This window comes from Coenobita brevimanus, chromosome 4, assembly GCF_032717465.1.
Source record: "Coenobita brevimanus isolate Jiangsu-jjx chromosome 4, ASM3271746v2, whole genome shotgun sequence".
In the NCBI taxonomy this organism is placed as follows: domain Eukaryota; kingdom Metazoa; phylum Arthropoda; class Malacostraca; order Decapoda; family Coenobitidae; genus Coenobita; species Coenobita brevimanus.
The window spans coordinates 2,002,063-2,022,931 of record NC_136957.1 but is presented as its reverse complement, the minus strand read 5'-3'; the positions used below and the strand labels follow the sequence as shown (position 1 = coordinate 2,022,931).

The following is a 20,869-nucleotide window of genomic DNA, read 5'->3' as shown; positions in this document are numbered from 1 at the left end:
GCATTTATATTTACCAGTGCAGTGTTTTTTCAGTCAGTAAAATGACCATCCATGTGGGAAATATGTTTCATATACTTTACCACAATTAACATTTTTTGTGCAACAATTTTCCACATCATAAGGGTGGGTCGGCTTCAGGAAAAGAAAAAGATAAGAAAGTATGAAAAGGTATTAACAAAATCATTATAGAATTTGGCCATAAACCTTTCATTCATAGCTTGTCATCACCACTGCAGGTATCAAGTCATTGTCATCTGTCATCATCATCATTTTTGTTGTTATTTTCCTCCTCTTTTTTTTTAGAGTGGGCATTGGGAAGAGCAGAGGTTCAGTCAATATGATACTGTAGTTGATGCAGAAAAGTTATAGTTGTATGGTATAGATTAGATGATGTTTGTGTAGGGGTCGAGTTTTTTGCTTTGTATAAAATTGACTCTGTCAGATATGTGTAAGTGGAACTACAGAACGTGGTGAAAGTTTTTTTGGCCTCTCTGATGGAGCCATGATTTCGTTGGCTTGAATGATGAGTGAATGGAAGTGTGGCCCATTGTACTAGGTAAACTTAGGCTGTCGGGACGTTGCCACTCCTCACCCTGCTCTAGGGTGGGAAAGGAGGTCCGGATGATGATGATGATGATGATATAATCCCCCTGGCATATTAGGAGTATGTGTGTGTGTGTGTGTGTGTGTGTGTGTGTGTGTGTGTGTGTGTGTGTGTGTGTGTGTGTGTGTGTGTGTGTGTGTGTGTGTGTGTGTGTGTGTGTGTGTGTGTGTGTGTGTGTGTGTGTGTGTGTGTGTGTGTGTGTGTGTGTGTGTGTGTGTGTGTGTGTGTGTGTGTGTGTGTGTGTGTGTGTGTGTGTGTGTGTGTGTGTGTGTGTGTGTGTGTGTGTGTGTGTGTGTGTGTGTGTGTGTGTGTGTGTGTGTGTGTGTGTGTGTGTGTGTGTGTGTGTGTGTGTGTGTGTGTGTGTGTGTGTGTGTGTGTGTGTGTGTGTGTGTGTGTGTGTGTGTGTGTGTGTGTGTGTGTGTGTGTGTGTGTGTGTGTGTGTGTGTGTGTGTGTGTGTGTGTGTGTGTGTGTGTGTGTGTGTGTGTGTGTGTGTGTGTGTGTGTGTGTGTGTGTCTGTGTGTGTGTGTGTGTGTGTGTGTGTGTGTGTGTGTGTGTGTGTGTGTGTGTGTGTGTGTGTGTGTGTGTGTGTGTGTGTGTGTGTGTGTGTGTGTGTGTGTGTGTGTGTGTGTGTGTGTGTGTGTGTGTAATCTAATCCTTTCACAACTGTATTCATACATCACACTGGAAGACAACACCATCTAAGCCAACTCTCTTCTGCCCTTTTATCTACTGTACTTATAGCCAGATGCTATAATCCTGGAAAGAGTCACTGCCCTTTGATCAACATTTTATAGACTTCCTTGCTGCACATCTTTCATGAACCACTTCCGGGTGTTTCTCGTTTTAACAACTCACTCTAACCGACATATAAACCTTAAGTCCCATTTCCACTGCTGTTTTTCTAAACTATTCAAACTTATGCCCTACATAAATGAAGGGATCATTATGTCTTCATGAACAGTAGTCTTCTTGCAGCCTCCATACTCAGTCCTTGGTTTTTGTATGCTGCCATTGTAGTTACTGACCACCTCTCATAGGAAAACACTGATCTCCACCTCCTTTACATATTCATCTGCACCTAGGTAGCTTTTACATCTACTCTTCACACTGAGAGATATCCTCCCTCCCAGTAACCATCACTTTATTCTTTTTTTCCACTGACTTTCAGACACAGCCATTCTCAGATCACAATTCTTAATCCCAACTAGGCTCCCCAGATCATTGTTTAATAACCAGTGTAAATTGTACCTCATATGAGGCTTGCAGCTTGACCCTCGCAGACCCTCACTGTGCCTCATTTGAGTCTGCAGCTTGGCAAGAGTTAACCAGTCCACAGAGATTCTGTTCACTATGAGTAAGCAGCACAGCATCATCTATATGCATGAGATATGAAATATCTGTCCTTCACTACCCCAATATCCTATAGCCTGTTTAATCTGATCTGAGAGGAGATGAGCCTTAAGCTTTTGAAAGCTGGCAGCTGATTGGTTGTTCTAGTGCGTTCATTAGTAATGATGCATTTTAAATTGTTTTTATTATATGGGTTTCAATAACCGTTTGATGATAAGGTTGTCCAAATAAAAAATCATATACTGCATAGTTATTTGCATAGATTAATTTAAAAATGGGGTGGGCCTTAGTAAGTTTGTCAGATGGCCTAGAAACGTGTGCAACTTTGAATTCTCAGGACAAAACAAAACACGTCTAGGTAGAGTTTTACAAATACAGGCATACCCCCGTCTAATGATGCAGTTGGTTAAACAAAAACCCATCGCTAGGCGGGGTATCGTATCTCGGGGGTAGGTTTAACATGTAAATGATAGGGATGTGTTTTTGAGCCTTGGGTTTCCTCCCTAACCAAGTCCTAAACCCACCCAAATGAGTCCAAAAACAAGTTTCTAGCTAACCTAAACCCCCAAATAGCTTTAAAACGAGCTAAACTAAGCCTAAAAGCAGTTTATAACACCTAAACCCAAAAGTAAAATCTGAAAATCATCAAAAATAAGTTTGGAAAAAATCAAAGTTAGTAAATTGTACTTCAAAATGACAATGTTCACCCCACCCATGACTAAAACACATTTATCTAAGTCTAAAAACGTTTATAATTCAACCTAAACACAAAATTTAAGTCTAAAATGTCACCAAAATCGGGAAAAAAAAAATCGTTATACTGTACCAGGGTTTGGCCATCATTCGGTGCGGTAGGGTGGTATTTCTAGCCCCATCGCTATGCCGGGGTATTGTATCTCTGGGTCTGCCTGTAGCTACCTTGATTTTTTCCCCCCATGTTCAGGTAAATTTAGGTAAATTATGTCATTACTGTGACATTATGTACAACTTAGCCCAGAAGAACATTGGAATTCCAATGAAAAATGACTGGTAAACACGGGTGAAGAAGCTGGTTAACATGGGTGAAGAGACTACAGTATATGTCACTGTCGCTTTTAAATACCCCACAGCCCATACCTTGTCACAGCTCTGTTGTAAGTTGTAACTAGATATTTGAACCAAAAAGATAGAAGACTTACTGATGATGTGAAAGTAGAAAGCATAATGTAAACTGATGTGACAGCAAAACACTCAGGTAAAAATGAATATTCGTCTACTTAGTCAAGTGGGGGATCCCATGAGTAGCCTTAACCCCCTCCCCCCATACATCATTCATCAAAATTCAGGGGATATGTTATTTTTCATTGCAATTTGATGTTTTACTGGGTTATATTTTACAAACTCTTGCAGTAATGGCATAATTTACCTTAATTTGCCTAAATCTGAGAGAAAAAAGTCAAGGTACTCATAAAACTTTAACTGGACGTGTGTTGGTTTGTTCCGAAAATTCAAAATTTCACATATATCTACAGTAGGCCACCTGATAAACTTAAGGCCCCGTTTTTAAATTAATCTAGGCAAATAACTATATATAATACTTTATTTGGACAATCTTATCATCAAACGGTTACTGAAACCCATATAAAAACAACTTAAAATGCATCATTAATTACGAATGCACTCGGACAGCCAATCAGATGCCAGCCTTCAAAAACTTAAGGCTTGTCTCTTCTCATATCAGATTAAATAGGCTACAATTTTGATTTTCATAACTCCAGTCATCTGTTGTATAAGCATTTTAGTTGTCTGCAAACTCTGGGTCACCCTTACAACTAAGCTGAAATGTATCGTACTGTAACACAAAAGAAATGTAGGAACAAGGATGTAGATTTACAACTGAGTTTTCAGGATAATAAGAATGGAAAATACAATACAGTTTTTTATACAGTATCTGTGCTGTAAAAATATTATTCCTCTTAAAATCAACTGTACATACCAGTATCTGATTTGTTCTGGTGCTCTATAAGAAAAATACAGAACTCCTTAACTAATTACCTGCAGCATCTGTATGAATGTATAACACTTAAAAACCATTGGTTCTGTTGGAAATCAAACTGTACTTCAATAATCAAATACTTCAGATTTCTTAAGATGAAACAATGATGTGGGTTCATGAAATTACAAATACAGTACTGTAACACCATACTAGGTGTGTCAAACATTTAACACATTCTCAGAGCAGTAAGTTATGCAGTGAACATACTGAACATTTATACTGTAATCCTTTGATTATCCAATGTAATAGAGCCAAAGGATGTCCAGAAAGTGAATCCGTCTGGATAATGAACTTCTCCCCTGGCCTCCCTTAGAACATAACCTAACTTTGAAAGCCTTTGTAAAAGGCCACTACAGTACATCATACAACACTTGTTCCTGTTGTTTAACACTACTCTATCTGGTCAAGCAGACCTATAAACCATGGCTAAGCAATAACCATGGTCAAGCATGGAAAATAATACAGTACTCCTTTAAGATGCGGGAAGTCGACCATCCCATATCAGTCTTACTCAGGATCTCCCGCTTCTTCTCCAGAGTCAGCACTGCCCTCTTCCTTTTCCCTGGTGGAGGGGCCATCATCACACACCCAAGGAAGAGGCATGCAAGGAACAGCAAGGCCTGAGGCAGGTAGGGAACAACCACACAAGCCACCACGTGTGCTGCCATAGCAACTGTCCGAGAGGAGCTGTTCACTACACGGTCACCGCACGGGAACTGGGACCAACTAAGGGGATCTCTAGCAGACACTGGGTGAGACAGCCCGGCTGGGCAAAAATGTTCACACTGCCGTAATTTCCACCCGGACACAAGCATTTTGTGCGGATAAAATGGAAAAATGCACAAATAATGGATTTGAACTGCCAGATCACAGCATTCTGGTAATGGATTGTTGGGATAATGGATGTCTGGATAATCGAGGGATTACTACTTCATAATTAGCAACTACAGTATTGAACAGCACGATGTCTGTGATTGAAAATAAGGCAAATACAATCATGCTGTCAAAACATTATAAAACTCTAACTGCAGACTGTCTGCTCTGACTGATACTAACCATATAATACTACTGTGTTGGAATACAGTGACCCATAAAAATCACCCTACTAGGCTCTGACGTGGCACCATCTTAAGCACTGCAGGGATGGCTCATTCAGCTAGTGTGGGTGTGGTTGTGGCATGGGAAGTACAAAATAAATAAATAATGCTGGGTAGATACTGATAACAATGACTGAGTTGTCCCCACAAAACACGGGAAATCACTTGGGAGAGTGGAAGTGGAGCCTTATATATATGGACCATCCTGTATACTAATTGCATAGTCTCAACAAGCTTCATTCTATATACTGGTACCTTGTTAAATGATAGTACTTTTTAAAAGCTAAAGACAAACTGACTATGAGACAAAAGGGTGAGGTGGAATGGGATTTCTCTTGCAAAGGCAATGTGGAATGGCTGAGTTCAACTTGGGTTAGAAAAGGATGTACAGTAATGACCTGTACAGTACTTAACAACGGTTGCTGGAGAAAGTGAACACAACTCATGTGCACTATTGCTGTGATTCTCAAACTTTGTGCCTCCATTATATCCTTAGTGTTTTCATTCATTCATTGCCAGACGCCATGTATCCCAAACGGGGTGGCCAAGGGCTTAGAGTTAATTGTTTTTACAGGAAGGGGCACTAATCCTCCACCAACCCTACTTGACACGTAGGGAGAAAGGATATCCTTAGTGTGCTGCACAGAATTTGCTGAAGATATAGATCTCTGCAATCAAACTGTTGTAAACTGTCATTTCTCCTTATCTAGGGTGACTGATTATGAATGACTGTCGTTCTTGCTTATCTATCTATCTATATATAATCCTTTGGGGGATAGGCGTACATTTTTTTTTTTTTTTTTTGCGTGTGTGTATGTGCCCTATTACAAAAAGACTGAAAACTACTGCACTATAGCACAACACTTGGAAGATGAGTGTGTTTTTCCTCTCCAGTTTTACAGACTGCCAAGAAATCTGTTCATATAAAACCAGCAGTAATATTAAAAAGTCAGGGAAAAGTTGAAAAAGAAAAGGTAACCAATATACCATAAAAAGAAAGCTCCAAAAGTGCAGGGAAAATAGCTGAGGTAACAGTAGTAGTTTTCCTCTGTTCACTTTGCAAGAAACCAAAAACTTTATTTGGAAAGTGGCTGTCTGTGCTACACCCTATTTACCTCAACCTGGCCCACATTTTTGTCCATTTGCATTTTATTTCGTGTAGCTCAGTAGCAGAAAACAATAATGGTATGGCTGCACATCCTTTCACAGCATTCCTTTGTGATTAGCATTAAACTGAAGTGTTAAATCTCTTGCTACAGCTTTGTGTTTAAGATGGAGTGATGGCAATTTTAGGCCAAGTCTGAGTAGAAAGAGTATGCAGCTACACAGGGAGTCCACAATATAATCTAGAGCTGTTTTAAGTTCACCCCATGTTTAGCGAATATTTTATCCAACTCTGCCTCCAGATATTCATTAGTGCCCCGACACCCGGCCACCACCTGAGCAGCCCAATGGAAATATTCACTCGCCCGCTCCTCCGTCCAGCCAAGGGGTATGACACGATCAAGGTCTCGCAGGTTGTACAGTTTGTCTGCCAGCTTGACCAGTTTGGCTTCATGGGAGGAGGATGGTGCATGGACAATCTGCAGCCTTTTTCTCTCTGCCTTTGGCAAGCTTTTATCATCAGTTACCTGTGACAGAGGAGATATCATCACCATCATCGCAGTCATCAATTAATCAATAATCATTATCATCATTAGTATTCTGATGATGGTGTATGACAATGATGACCTATTTCCCAGCCTAAGGATAAGGTGAGGATGAAGAAAAACATCATTACTTTGAGAGTGGATCTTTTCCCTGCAACTTGGTGCATCTCCAGTGCAAATACTATCTTTTATATGATTAATTTTCACTCTCATCTTAAACACCAGGACCAACTTGCCTGGCCCTGGGCTCCTATGCTCCTCATGGGGCAACGTAGGATTGGATGATGGATGGATGGATGGAATCACAAACACCACAGAGCAAGATGGAGAAGCACTATCAGGTTAACCCATCTGATCCACACTAACTGGAAAGTAGATGTACAACCCCTCCCCCCCAAAAAAAAAGTCACCTCTAAAAAATCCTTTATGATGGCAGAGACTTTTTGAACTTGTGGTGTTATACTGTAGTCTTTATCATCCTACTCAATGTGTGAGATCTTTCCTGACAGCCTTTCCCATATTACCCCTTTTTTGACTAAGGAGGGTCTTTCCTAAGTTAAATAAAAGCTTTCTCAATGCAGCAAAGTTAAGCTAAACTAAGACACATATAGTTAGGTCCACCCAGCACTTAGACTGCTTCAACTGCTAGAATTCACGTAGATTTTAGGTACGGTTAGCCTGCATCCCACATTACAGACTGCAGTCAGCAATGATATGCGAAGACCAAACATGTCCCCTTTTCATCATATGCTTCTGAAAGTATCGGCCAAAACTGGGAGCTCACATTCCACTTCCCAATTCAGTCTCTTCAGTCTGGGTTATGTTAATATTGGTTAATTCTTGCTGCTACTGTATGTCTGACTTATTTACGAAGGCAACTTGAAGAGTCTATTAAGGCTACTGCAAATTCCATGAGTTCAAACAGTCTTTCAAAGGATAATAATATGGGAGATTATCTATTTTTCTTTTATCATCTTGCATGGGGTGGTCAAAAACGGAATCACCTCCTCGATGCCTTGTCCACTGGTATTTTCCTGCCCTCCCTCCATCTCACACACCCTTCTCTCATCTATTTATCTCCATTCCTCCTCCTCACTCACAATCACTCTTCTAGTCAGTCTCTCACCCCTCTCCCATATATCTCTCCCCTCCGTCACTCCATCTCATCCTTGTTCACTCCCTCCTCCTCTCCCCCTCCACCTCACTCACATACACTCTTCTAGTCAGTCTCACACCCTTTTCTCATATACCTCTCCACTCCATCCCTTCATCTCATCCTTGGTCTCCCCCTCCTCCTCTCCCCTTCCACCTCACAGACATATACACTCTTCTAATCAGTCTCTCACCCCTCCCTCATATATCTGTCCATTCCATCCCTCCATCTCATCCTTGGTCTCCTCCTCACTCACATACACTTCTAGTCAGTCTCTCACCCCTCTCTCATATATCTCTCCATTCCATCCCTCCATCTCATCCTTGGTCTCCTCCTCCTCCTCCTCACTCACATACACTTCTAGTCAGTCTCTCACCCTTTTCTCACAAATCTCTCCACTTCATCCCTCCATATCATTCTTGGTCTCCTCTTCCACCTCACTCATATACACTTTTCTGGCCGGTCTCTCGTCCTCATCTCTCCACAAGGCCAAACCATTTCAAAGTATCTGCATTCCTCTTTCTAATTTAAGGCTTAATGATATAATAATGATATGGCCACCCTTTATGAGATTAAGGCATCTGGCAATAGATAGACAGATAGATAGATAGATCTGACCCTACCATCTCACCTCTGCCACAATTCCAGCCACCCTGGACCCAAACACATGTACAAGCTCCTGGTGTGATGTGTCGGTGTCCTCCACAGTGTCGTGTAGTAGGGCCGCTTGCAGCACTCCCACGTCCTCCACTCCAGCCTCTACCAACAGCTGGGCAACACCTACACAAACAACAATAAACCTTTTCAGTCCAGTGACATTTTTCATCTCCATCTTTTTCATACCGGTAATTATCATCATCGTTCCGACCTCCCTCCACACAAATACCGGTAAATGGGATGAGGTTCAGGTCCAGAGAGCCAGAAAACACCTGACACAATGAGATACTAAATAGAGTGTCCCCAATTGAATCTGCCACACTCCCATTCAATCACCATCCAAGCCCCAGGAATCATACCAACAACCAACGCAAAATAATTAAGCTACCTAAGCCGGCTCAAAAAATTCACACCAAGTACACAAGAAAAAATACTGAGCTGATACAGATACGATAAAGTCTGCTTCCCCAGTCATTGCTCTTTGCCAATACGCTAACCAATGACACCAACCCCTTGTCTGTATCTGCTTCTTTCATCACCTTTGGCAGTGATGTTAGCAAGCCTGACCCATTAATACAGGCATTATTAGACTGATTTTCTGTAAGCCAGGAAATCATTTACAACGCTGGGTGGTAATCACATAACCAACCCATATGTGTTCCCTGTGTGTCAACAAGTGCGTCGGCGAAGAGTTAGCGCCCTTCCCCATAAAACAACTAACTCAAAGACAAACAGCCATCTTTTGTAGGATTATGGCATCTAGTTACAGACAGACAGATAGATATATAGATAGATACATAGTTATCACAAGTTTGGCGAGGTCCCATCTCCCCAGTGAAGCTTACCATGTTGAGGTGTGTTTTTCTATCTATCTATCTATCTATTGCCAGACGCCTCAATCCCGTTCGGGGTGGCCATGAACAAATCGCCTCCACGTCGCCCTGTCCCCCGCCATTTCCCTGCCCTGCTCCCAACTCACACCCCTCTCTCTCATATACCTCTCCACCCCATCCCTCCACCTCATCCTCGGCCTCCCCCTCCCTTTCCATGTCGCCCTGTCCCCTGCCATTTCACTGCCAAGCTCCCAACTCACACCCCCCTCTCTCATATACCCCTCCACCCCATCCCTCCAACTCATCCTCGGCCTCCCCCTCCCTCTCCCCCCCTCCACCTCACTCACATACACTCTTTTCGTCAGTCTTTCACCCTCCATCCTCTCAACATGGTGTGTTTTTAATGATACAAATTAGCTAACCAACTGTGTAAGGGATTTATAAACAAACCGATTCACTTTAGTTTTCCCAATACTAAGGAGGTTGGGAAGTTTCTATCGATACGCTTGATATGATGCACTTTTATTCTGGCAACCACTGGATGGCCATATTCTGACTACCGTGGGAACCTTCAAAATGTGTTAAATTTGCCAGTTTGGGCTGGCTAGTTGTCATCATTCAAAAGCTGTGACAAATTTTTTTTTCAAGTTGCTGGATTCCGTTACAAGGCACCACCTAAAGTTAAAGAAATGGCTTGTACAAATCAACAAAGAGAAATGCTCAATTTCAGAGAGAGTTGTAAATGACTAGAATTCACTGCCAGATGATGATGTGTCAGCTACAAGTGTTAAGAGCTTTAAAAAGAAGTTAGCATACACTTTTGCTGGGAAAAAATTTTTGATGGCAAACTAATTAAGTTCTATTGCACTGTCACACCAAGTAACAAATCAGTTAACAAGTACAAGTCATCAGTATAACCTGGTAAACATGTGCAAAGCCTTCATGAGACCAGTCAACACGGTAGGAAGGTATATATAGGAAAGGCCTCCCATGGTGGAGTTAACAAAATATATCTAACATCCATTTGAAAAGTCCCTCATAAACTGATAATAAGCTTATTAAAGTAGCTAGAATAAAAATTAAAAGACACACTCACACTAAGTAGGTTAATATGAAAAGACACATTCATGGAAAAATATGAATACTGTATATATTTGTTACAGTTAAAGTCAGTCCATACTGTTTGCAAGTCATTTCCTGAGAGAACCTTTTTTTTTTTTTTAACAACCAACCTGGTACTGGCACTAACTTTTGGGCTAAGAAATGTATCATAAATGATCAGTTTAATTGTTCCAAGTGTTTCTCACCCAGAGTTCACTTCATTCTTTTCTGATATATTTCATTTAATTGTTGTCTAAATAATATTCACTCCTCTTCCCCATACATTAAGGTATTTGTTCACAGTACTGTTAGGGTATAACTTTAGAAGTAACCAACGTTACTGATTTTCATTATATTACGTCCCTGAACTATTCTAACCAAGACTTACCTTTTAAGGCTAGTTTGAGTTGGAGGAGCTAATTTTGTAGGGGTCGTCATATAGTGGCTTAGGTTAGGCTATCGCTCAGTAGCGGATGAATGTCGCGCCATATTGGCTGGTGCAGGAATGTGCACTCGGTCTATGTCAGGCCCTAGGTTAGGCCTAGGTTAGGTTAGATTAGGTTAGGTTAGTTTAATGCAGAATAGTGTGTTTTCAATTAATTTTGATCTTGATGTGGGGGGATAAACCCACTTTTGGAAATCTTACTCAAAATTACAAAAGGGGGATTTCCCCCCCAAAATGAAGGTCAAAACTAATTAAAACGCGGTATTTTGCATTGGAAACCATAAAAATAATAATAAAAGAAAACGTTGGTTACTTCTAAAAATTTACCATTGTTAGACCTGACGATCCATGCTAAACTCAACCGAGGTGATTCCTGTAATTCTTTCCTGGATTGTTATCAGTACTTTAAACTTCCATTATATAAGTTATTAGGGCATTAAAAAAAATAATAAACACTGGAGAATAATAAAATGGTGAGAAATCTACGTTAAAAACTGAAAACACGTCAGGACATATATAACGAACGTTCGGTATCTATTATAAAATATTTTGAAGGTTACCAATGGGGTGATTGATGTATGGCGTTTGCTGGGGGTCCTTTCTTCTCTGGTCCCTGTGCTTGATGGCAGCGAAATTCACACATTTTATTATATCACTCACGTCTGTCACCATACCGGCAGCTTCGCCCATTTTTTGCGGTCTGAAAATTGCAAGTTCACAGTTGATAATCAAAACCAATGTTCCTAGGGATCAACACAACGTAGAAAACATAACCCGGGAAGATATTAGCTCAATGTAACGCTCAGGTAGTGTAAATCGAGTAACTTAATGCAGCGAGAGGAAACAGCGAAATTCGTCTGTTTGTTTACATGCTTCCAAATAAGTGACAGTCTAGTTGCGCACCTAAACCCCAGCGATTTTCTTTTCTCCTTACTATTATTCTACAAGGTTTATGCTACATTATGTACAAGTTTTGCACGTGCATAATCTGGCACTTAATGCTTTTAGTAAGGGACATGGGATATCGGACACTAAAATGGAAATCCGAAGATTCTTCAAGAATATTCAGTTCACGCATGTGTAAGAAATCACACTCCGAATCTATGTTAATTTAAAGCTTTTAACGCCCTATTCTAACTAGTTTATACCTAAAAATGTTTGAATTGGTATATTATGTGGAACTTGACTGCTTGTACATTTATTGCAGATGTGAAGGTTAATCAATAAAGTCTCATCTGAGCAGTTCAGGCAGAGGCTCATGTCAGACGTCAGATTGAGTCGATACCTTGTTTGATTCGTATCTTCATCCCGATGACCGCTCCAAGGCACATAGGATGCCGACTTTCCTCCTTCTACTCCTCGGACTAACGGCGGGATGCGTCAGGACCCAGGATAGTAGCGAGGGGATCCCCGCAGTGGTCGCCTCTCCCAAGAAGAAAGGTAAATGGGCAACCCCGCAGCCTCTCCATGGTGGCTGCATCTCCCCTCCTCGGATGCTGGCTGCCTCTCATAAATCTCCCCCGCTTTACCATTAATTTAGATGTATACCGCAACATCTAACCCTTGTTTACATTTGACCAGAAACCCCTAAAGCCATTTTCCTGTCATCTAAGCCTATCTTTATCCCTGATCGATCTAGTGCCAAACAGAAATGGTCGATTACAAGTGTTCATGATTAACTGCATAACCACGGGAGATAAGTGATACCCGGGACCGTCTTATGGTGGCCAATTGAACGTATATTTTCCCCTCCATAATTCCGTTTGTTGTTTCGAGTGCTGGAATATATACTCGTGTCTTATGTGGGTCAAGAGAGCAACGATTGAAGTGGATGGACGGTTTAGGGGTCGGGAATATGCCTCGCTGTCCTCCTCACACACTCGCGGTTTTACTCCCATTTCTCCTCCTCCCCATAATCAGATTTTGTTTTTGAAGTAAAGACAAGATACAAGGGATTATTTATGGTACGTTTTTATCATTCTTAGTAGAAATAAATCTTACGATATATCCCCAGCAGAGACGACGCAACTTGCGATATTTTTGGCTTCTCATAACTAGTATTTATTTTTGGAAGAAGGATGAATGGGGTAACTTCTGAATCCTTGTCATTCCTACTAAAATCTTTCTTAATGACGATAGATCCCTGACAGACTAGCAGAATTACTTGCGATATTTTCTGCCTCCCCTTAACAAATACTGTCTTTTGCACTAAGGATAAGAGATAGGGAAGGATTTCTGTCGCATCCTTGTCATTCTCGTAAAAATTATAATGTATATTAGTTACGATAGCTTCTCAGCTGGCTCGATAATAATGACGTACGGTAATTTTCCTTCCCATACCATACCATATATATTTTTGCAAGAAAAATAAGGAATGATTTTTTTTTTTACCTTCTCGTCATTCGTAAAAATGATCTTAGTTACGATAAATCTCCCGCTGAGAATAGCATTATTAGTATATTATTATTATTATTATTATTATTATTATTATTATATTACCGGTATCATTAGTATGTTGCACTAAGGACGAGAGACAAGGATCATTCGGTTACCCTTTATCATCTTGTAAAAATGAATAAATATCTTAGTTACGAAATTTCTTGGCCTTAAACTTACACAGAAAGCGTAACTAACGATAAAATACACTGGATGAATTATTCTCCACTGTCTTTGTCTTTTCTTCATTTAAATAAGTAAATAATAGTAATTACCAAAAGTTCGTCAACACTTCACTGCAGACTGTGGCGGTGGAAGGCAATACAGTGTGTGCAAAATTTTTACGTGCTTGTGTTTTGAATCTTACCCGCTGTCATTCAAAAGGCGGGGCTCATTTGCTGGCTGAGGATTATTGACGAACTTTTGCTTGTGGTTGTAGCTTAGATGTGACAGAATTTTGATCGTAAGTTTGTATATCTCGGCCCAAGAGCAATGTATATTCTTTAAAACATCAGTTCATTCTGTCCGATAACATTCTCTCTCTCTCTCTCTCTCTCTCTCTCTCTCTCTCTCTCTCTCTCTCAGCTTAAGGATATCCAACTCGTTTCAGTCTGACTTGGTCTAAAATTGGCATCTCTCCATCATGAATGCGAGTTGTAACAATAACACTAGAATACGGTGCTAGTCACGAAGAAGTGCTATGAAGAGGATGTAGAGCCATAATGCTGTCTTTTTCTGTCATAAAGCTACGTGAAAGAGAACCGAAGTGTGACGTCACGTAACCATGACAACCGCCGTGCTGGTTCTAAACAAACATCCGACATTGCGGCTTTTACAGTGTCTCTTGTTTCTTTCGTCTGTGGAGAAGGTAGTGAATATTTAAGTGTGAAAACCACCATAAATGTATTCCTAAATCCACCTTCTCTTACTCTAGTGGTGTGATGTTAGGTAAAGTTAAGGCAGCATCAGAGAAAGTCAACACAATAAGCGTGTCTGGAAAGTGTCAGGTTTGGCTGCATGCTTTCTCTTAATATATACTTTCTCGTTGTTTTATGATAATACTGAATTTATTATTGCTGGCAGAAAGATGGTTTGCGAGACTTCAGTTTAGCAGTTTTTTTTTTTCTTCTTAAATTGACGTAATACATGAAGAGGGTCTTAAAAAATGTTCTTCCATTCCACAGTAAAGAACAGTTGAGTGTCAGTTAAATGAATATGCCAAAAAGAAATCTAAGGCACAGAAAGCATACAGGAAGGGGAGATTTATGGTTGAACGAGTAAGCTATTGAAATGCAGTAAGAACCAGTATGTCTCGGATGTCATGTAGAACTCTTGGTAAAACTGTATGCAATAGTTTGATAAGGTACCTTCTAAAGTAGCACGCATTATTATTGACAGACTAAAGCAATCATTCATCATACTGCTAGTCTATCACTTAAGCTAACCCCAACCTAGCCAGATTTTATCCTATCACAGACTCCCACTAGACCTAACACACACTGCCACTAGACCTAACACACACTGCCACTAGACCTAACTAACACACACTGCCACTAGACCTAACTAACACACACTGCCACCAGACCTAACACACACACACACACACTGCCACTAGACCTAACTAACACACACTGCCACTAGACCTAACTAACACACACTGCCACTAGACCTAACTAACACACACTGCCACTAGACCTAATTAACACACACTGCCACTAGACCTAACACACACACACACACACACACTGCCACTAGACCTAACTAACACACACTGCCACTAGACCTAACACACACTGCCACTAGACCTAACTAACACACACTGCCACTAGACCTAACACACACTGCCACTAGACCTAACTAACACACACTGCCACTAGACCTAACTAACACACACTGCCACCAGACCTAACTAACACACACTGCCACTAGACCTAACTAACACACACTGCCACTAGACCTAACAAACACACACTGCCACTAGACCTAACTAACACACACTGCCACTAGACCTAACAAACACACACTGCCACCAGACCTAACCAACACACACTGCCACTAGACCTAACTAACACACACTGCCACTAGACCTAACAAACACACACTGCCACTAGACCTAACTAACACACACTGCCACCAGACCTAACTAACACACACTGCCACTAGACCTAACTAACACACACTGCCACTAGACCTAACTAACACACACTGCCACCAGACCTAACTAACACACACTGCCACCAGACCTAACTAACACACACTGCCACCAGACCTAACTAACACACACTGCCACCAGACCTAACTAACACACACTGCCACCAGACCTAACTAACACACACTGCCACCAGACCTAACTAACACACACTGCCACCAGACCTAACTAACACACACTGCCACCAGACCTAACTAACACACACTGCCACCAGACCTAACTAACACACACTGCCACCAGACCTAACTAACACACACTGCCACCAGACCTAACAAACACACACTGCCACTAGACCTAACTAACACACACTGCCACTAGACCTAACCAACACACACTGCCACCAGACCTAACTAACACACTACCACCAGACCTAACTAACACACTGCCACTAGACCTAACTAACACACACTGCCACCAGACCTAACTAACACACACTGCCACCAGACCTAACTAACACACTGCCACCAGACCTAACTAACACACACTGCCACCAGACCTAACTAACACACTGCCACCAGACCTAACTAACACACACTGCCACCAGACCTAACTAACACACTACCACCAGAACTAACCCACACAAACTGCCACTACACCTAACACAGACCGACACTAGACCTAACTTTATCGTATCCTCACCTGACCACACCTACTGTATGTAACTTTACCTGCCAACAAAACCCAGTGGTACTCATACAACCTGAAGTATCGTTTTAGTAAATAAATCATAAATGGGTTACCAAGCACACAGTGTATATACAGCAGTGTGACCCAGTAAACATGCAATCCGTGGCCAAATATAAAGCCAGATTAAGCAGTTGAAATTCCGTACTACAGCATCTGCCTGATTGATAAGCGGTACTGATTAACTTAGGGTTTTATTTCACCTTAATATTGTGCTAAATCTAGTGTGCTGTCTATGTGTCACAGAACCAAAATAGAGTACTTCTATGATAGTGCAGTGTATTCACCGACTTAAGCTTGGCAAGTCTCTCTCTCTCTCTCTCTCTCTCTCTCTCTCTCTCTCTCTCTCTCTCTCTCTCTCTCTCTCTCTCTCTCTCTCACACACACACACACACACACACACACACACAAAGGCTGCACAAAGACTATTTCTGGTAGCAGTGATAAATGATATATCACACCTTAATATAACCAAAAGGTATATATTAAGAACAAGTGTGCAACCAAACCTGACCCATTTCAAACACGCTACTTTTGTATATATTTTTCTTTGATGCTGCCTTAACTTTACTAATATTGCACCACTAGAGTAAGAGAAGGTTGATATAGGGAATACATTTATACCTGGTAGTGGTTTTAACACTTATATATTGACTGCCTCCCTCCCAGAAGAGAGATACAAGAGACGATATTGTAAACGCCGCAATGTCGGATATTTGTTTAGAACCAGCACGGCGGTTGTCATGGTTACGTGACGTCACTCCTGCTCTCATAAAACTGTGTGAAGGGAAGAAGAATATATAATGCATCATTGTTGTTATCGTTATTAATATTACCGGTAATATTATTGGTAAGCATATGCTTTACTCAAAGGCTTAAGCAGTAGATGCACGTTACCAAATCAGTTCTTCTTCCTGATAGCCCCATTTTTCTAGATATTTCTTGGGTGGTAAATGAACGTTTCTTGTTGCATCTGCGTCCCCGTTGTTTTAAGCTATGTTCCGCTGTGACGACTCTTGGTTGATTCGTCAGCGTAATGGCGGAAGGGACTGTCCTAACCAAAGTGCAACCTAGCTTAACTGTACCTAATAATTTAACCTCACCTAACCTCCAGTTGGGAAATCGGGAAATGATATCCACCTTTGAGTAGGTTTTAATTTCTCCCCTTACGCCGGAAACAACAGTCGTAGGTACGGCTTAAGGAACGTGATGATAATAACAGGGGGGAATTTCTCAGCAGCATCAGGTAATTTACTACCCTGAAAATAGTTAGAAAAATACAGGAAATAAACTGGAGGAATATGAATGTATTTGGTAAGGTCTTTCTGCTGCTTAAAGTAAAACGTGCATTTACCATATTATTATTATTATTATTATTATTATTATTATTATTATTGTTGTTATTATTATTGTTATAGTTGCTGTTGTTGTTGCTGCCTCTGCTGTTCTCGTTATTATTATTATTATTATTATTATTATTATTATTATTATTATTATTATTGACGAATGAAGAAGTGAAGGAACGTTGTGGGGTAGATGTGGATGTGGTTGAAAAGATTAGGAGAAATACACTGAGGTGGTTTGGACATGTGGAGAGAATGGAGAATGAAAGACTGACTAAGAGGGTGTATGTAGGTGAGGTGGAGGGAGGGAGAGGGAGAGGTAGACCGAGGATGAGGTGGAGGGATGGAGTTGAGAGGTATATGAGGGAGGGGGGGGTGAGTTGGGGGGAGGGGAGTCAAATGGTGGGTGACAGAGTGACTTGGAGGCGTTTTGTCTGCGGCCACCCTTTGCGGGATCAGGGCGTCGGGCTATAGATAGATAGATAGATAGATTATTATTATTATGGTTTTTATTGTTTGTTGTTGTTATGGTACACTGGGAAGCAAGTGCGGTTGCCAATGATTTAAATACACACTGGACTCTGCTACCAATGACCTTTAGCTGGGGCTCCACACTTCAGTTTGCCCTTGGCCTAATTTTGATGTTGACCTCACTGACCCACCTGTTTGTGCCAAGAAAGACCTAGTTGACCCCGAGGCCAGATTAATTGCACTGTAACCCATCCACAAGCCAGTGTATTATAACCACACAGGCAAATTCTGGAGTTGTCTTCCTCTGTTTGTGTTTCCTACTGCCTATGACCTCCAGTCTTTCAAACGCAGTGTATCCAGGCATCTCGAAATGAACAGATCTTGAATTTGGCTCTTTGTTATTTTTCTTTTTTTAATGAAGCAGTCTTGCGGGTTTCTGGCCTTTGGTTCCTTTTTCCTTGCATTGAAACAAAACACACACACACACACACACACACACACACACACACACACACACACACACACACACACACACACACACACAAACACATCAGTAGTCTGGAGTCCTCATCTCAAACAGCACATAGACAAGATTGAAAAAGTTCAAAGGGCCGCTACAAGATGGATACCAAGCTTAAGGGACCTAAGCTACGAAGAAAGACTAAATAAACTGAATCTACCAACACTACAGGAGAGAAGGAAAAGAGGTGACATGATAATGCTATATAAGTGCATATCAGGGAAGGAGAAAATAGACATAAATGATTACTTAACATATGGAGAAGCATCAGCAAGAGGACACTGCAAAAAACTGCATAAGAAGAGAGGTGATAAAGACGTAAGGAAATTCAGTTTCCCAAACAGAGCAATTGATCAATGGAATGCAGTACCGAATGAAATAGTGTGTGCCAAAACAATTCACAAATTTAAGGATATGTACGATAAATATGGTTTAAGACACGGGACAGTACGAGCTTGACTCATTCCTGTAAAGATACAGTTAGGTAAGAACAATTAGGTAAGAACACACACACACACACACACACACACACACACACACACACACACACACACACACACACACACACACACACTGACAGCAGGAAGCCTTACTGTACACCCTGATGGTTCACTACGGAGTACAGGACAGACAGGTTGTGCTTTTGTTACAAGAGTTACACTGAGGTTACAGGTGGCACATTGAGGCAACACACCTGGCCAAGCTGTACACAGTGTTACCTTGTTGGAATTGTGAAGGCTGTACATAGTTTTTTTTTTTTTTATGCTAGGAAGAAGGAACCAAAGGCCACGAGCCCGCAATAACTGTTCCTTCCAAGAAAAAAACAATACAAAAGAGAGCCAAATTCAAGATCCGATTACTTCGAGATGCCTGGACACACTGCGTTTGAAGGACTGGAGATCATAGGTAGTAGGAAATACAGAGAGACGGAGACAGTTCCAGAGTTCACCTGTTGCATAAATGAAGGACTGGGAGTAACGGTTAACACTTGCATTAGAGATTTGGAGAGAAAAGGGATGAGAGTTTGTTGCTAGACGGGTGCTACGCGCCCGTCGTAGAGGTGGAGGGATGCAAGCAGACAGTTCAGAGGAGCAGTGACCATTGAAGTAGCGATAGAAAAGAGATAAAGATGCAACAGTGTGGCGAAGAGACAGAGGTTGAAGGGAGTCAGTAAGAGGAGGAGAGTTAATGAGAGGAATAGCCTTTGACTCCACCCGGTTGAAAAGAGCTGTATGTTTGTAAATAGCATAATAATAATAATAATAATAATAATAATGGTGAAAGGAGTATGCTCAAATGTCATAAATTATGCCCATTATTTCAGAGATGGTATTGTAGATGGCACTGCAGGCTTCGTAACACATCTCACTTAGCGATTTATTTTTAGCGTACTACATCTAAATAATTTCGCCCATGTTATTATGCTGTGTTATTTTATGAGAGGATGGACGACGGAGTGAAGCAGGCGTCTGGCGATAGATAAATGGATAGATAGAGAGGTAGGCAGTTTGAGAGAAGTAGGTATATATATTGATAAACGTAGGTAGATAGATAGGTAAATAGATAGATAGATAGATAGGCAGCTTTAGATAGGTAGGTATATAAATTGATAAGTAGGTAGATAGATAGATGGATAGATAGCTAAATAGATAGACAGGCAGGCAGGTTTGGATAGGTAGGTAGATAAATTGATAGATAAACATAGGTAGATAGATGGGTAGAGAGAGAAATAGATAGATAGATAGACAGGCAGGTTTAGATAGGTAGGTATATATATTGATAGATGAACATAGGTAGATAGATAAATAGATAAATAGGTAGATGGTTAGATCAGTAGATAGACACTGATAGATAGATAGACATGTAGAGTGAGAACATGGCCGGAGAGAGAGAGACAGAGACAGAGACAGACAGACAGACAGAGAGTACGGCTTAGGTAAACAGACATGTAGAGTGAGAACATGATTGGAGAGAGAGAGAGAGAGAGAGAGAGAGAGAGAGAGAGGGAGAACACGGCAGGCGGGCCAAAGTTGTGATATGTGTGGACAGTTCAACACAAGGTCAGAGAGAGATAGATATAAGAGAGAATTTGTCATTATAATTTCTTTCAACAATCTTGGTCTAAAATTACCATCTCTCCACTATGAACGCTGAATTGTAGATTAGAACTAGAATATGATGCTAGCCACACACGCAGGCAGGTAGCCAGACAGGCGCGCGCACGCACGCACGCACACACACACACACACACACACACACACACACACACACACACACACAC

At 41.1% G+C, this 20,869-nt stretch overlaps 2 protein-coding genes across 2 annotated transcripts in view; one reads left to right on the top strand and one right to left on the bottom strand.

Annotated features, from left to right (window-relative positions):
• Positions 1-6,178: 6,178 nt before the first annotated feature.
• LOC145395279 (guanosine-3',5'-bis(diphosphate) 3'-pyrophosphohydrolase MESH1-like) lies at positions 6,179-11,597 on the bottom strand. Its single transcript, XM_080268961.1, has 3 exons — positions 11,486-11,597; positions 8,521-8,669; positions 6,179-6,718 (listed from the first exon to the last, which is right to left on the bottom strand). Exons 1-3 carry the CDS (start codon positions 11,595-11,597, stop codon positions 6,434-6,436), a joined length of 546 nt encoding a protein of 181 aa, XP_080125087.1. The 3' UTR covers positions 6,179-6,433.
• A 632-nt stretch (positions 11,598-12,229) lies between these two features.
• The window catches only part of LOC145394949 (uncharacterized), a 116,583-nt gene continuing 107,943 nt past the window's right edge, over positions 12,230-20,869 (top strand). Inside the window, exon 1 of the mRNA XM_080268701.1 lies at positions 12,230-12,369. Coding sequence (XP_080124827.1) covers positions 12,260-12,369 — 110 coding nt within the window. The 5' untranslated portion in view covers positions 12,230-12,259. The remainder of the gene's footprint in view (positions 12,370-20,869) is intronic.

What these genes read in the sequence shown, in the direction of transcription:
- LOC145395279 (XM_080268961.1), bottom strand. Translation starts at nt 11,597, where the DNA reads ATGGTGACAGACGTGAGTGATATAATAAAATGTGTGAATTTCGCTGCC. An exon ending in ATACATCAATCACCCCATTG is followed by an intron (nt 8,670 to 11,485) that starts GTAACCTTCAAA and finishes TTGTTTGTGTAG; the next exon opens with GTGTTGCCCAGCTGTTGGTA. An exon ending in TGGCTGGAATTGTGGCAGAG is followed by an intron (nt 6,719 to 8,520) that starts GTGAGATGGTAG and finishes CCTCTGTCACAG; the next exon opens with GTAACTGATGATAAAAGCTT.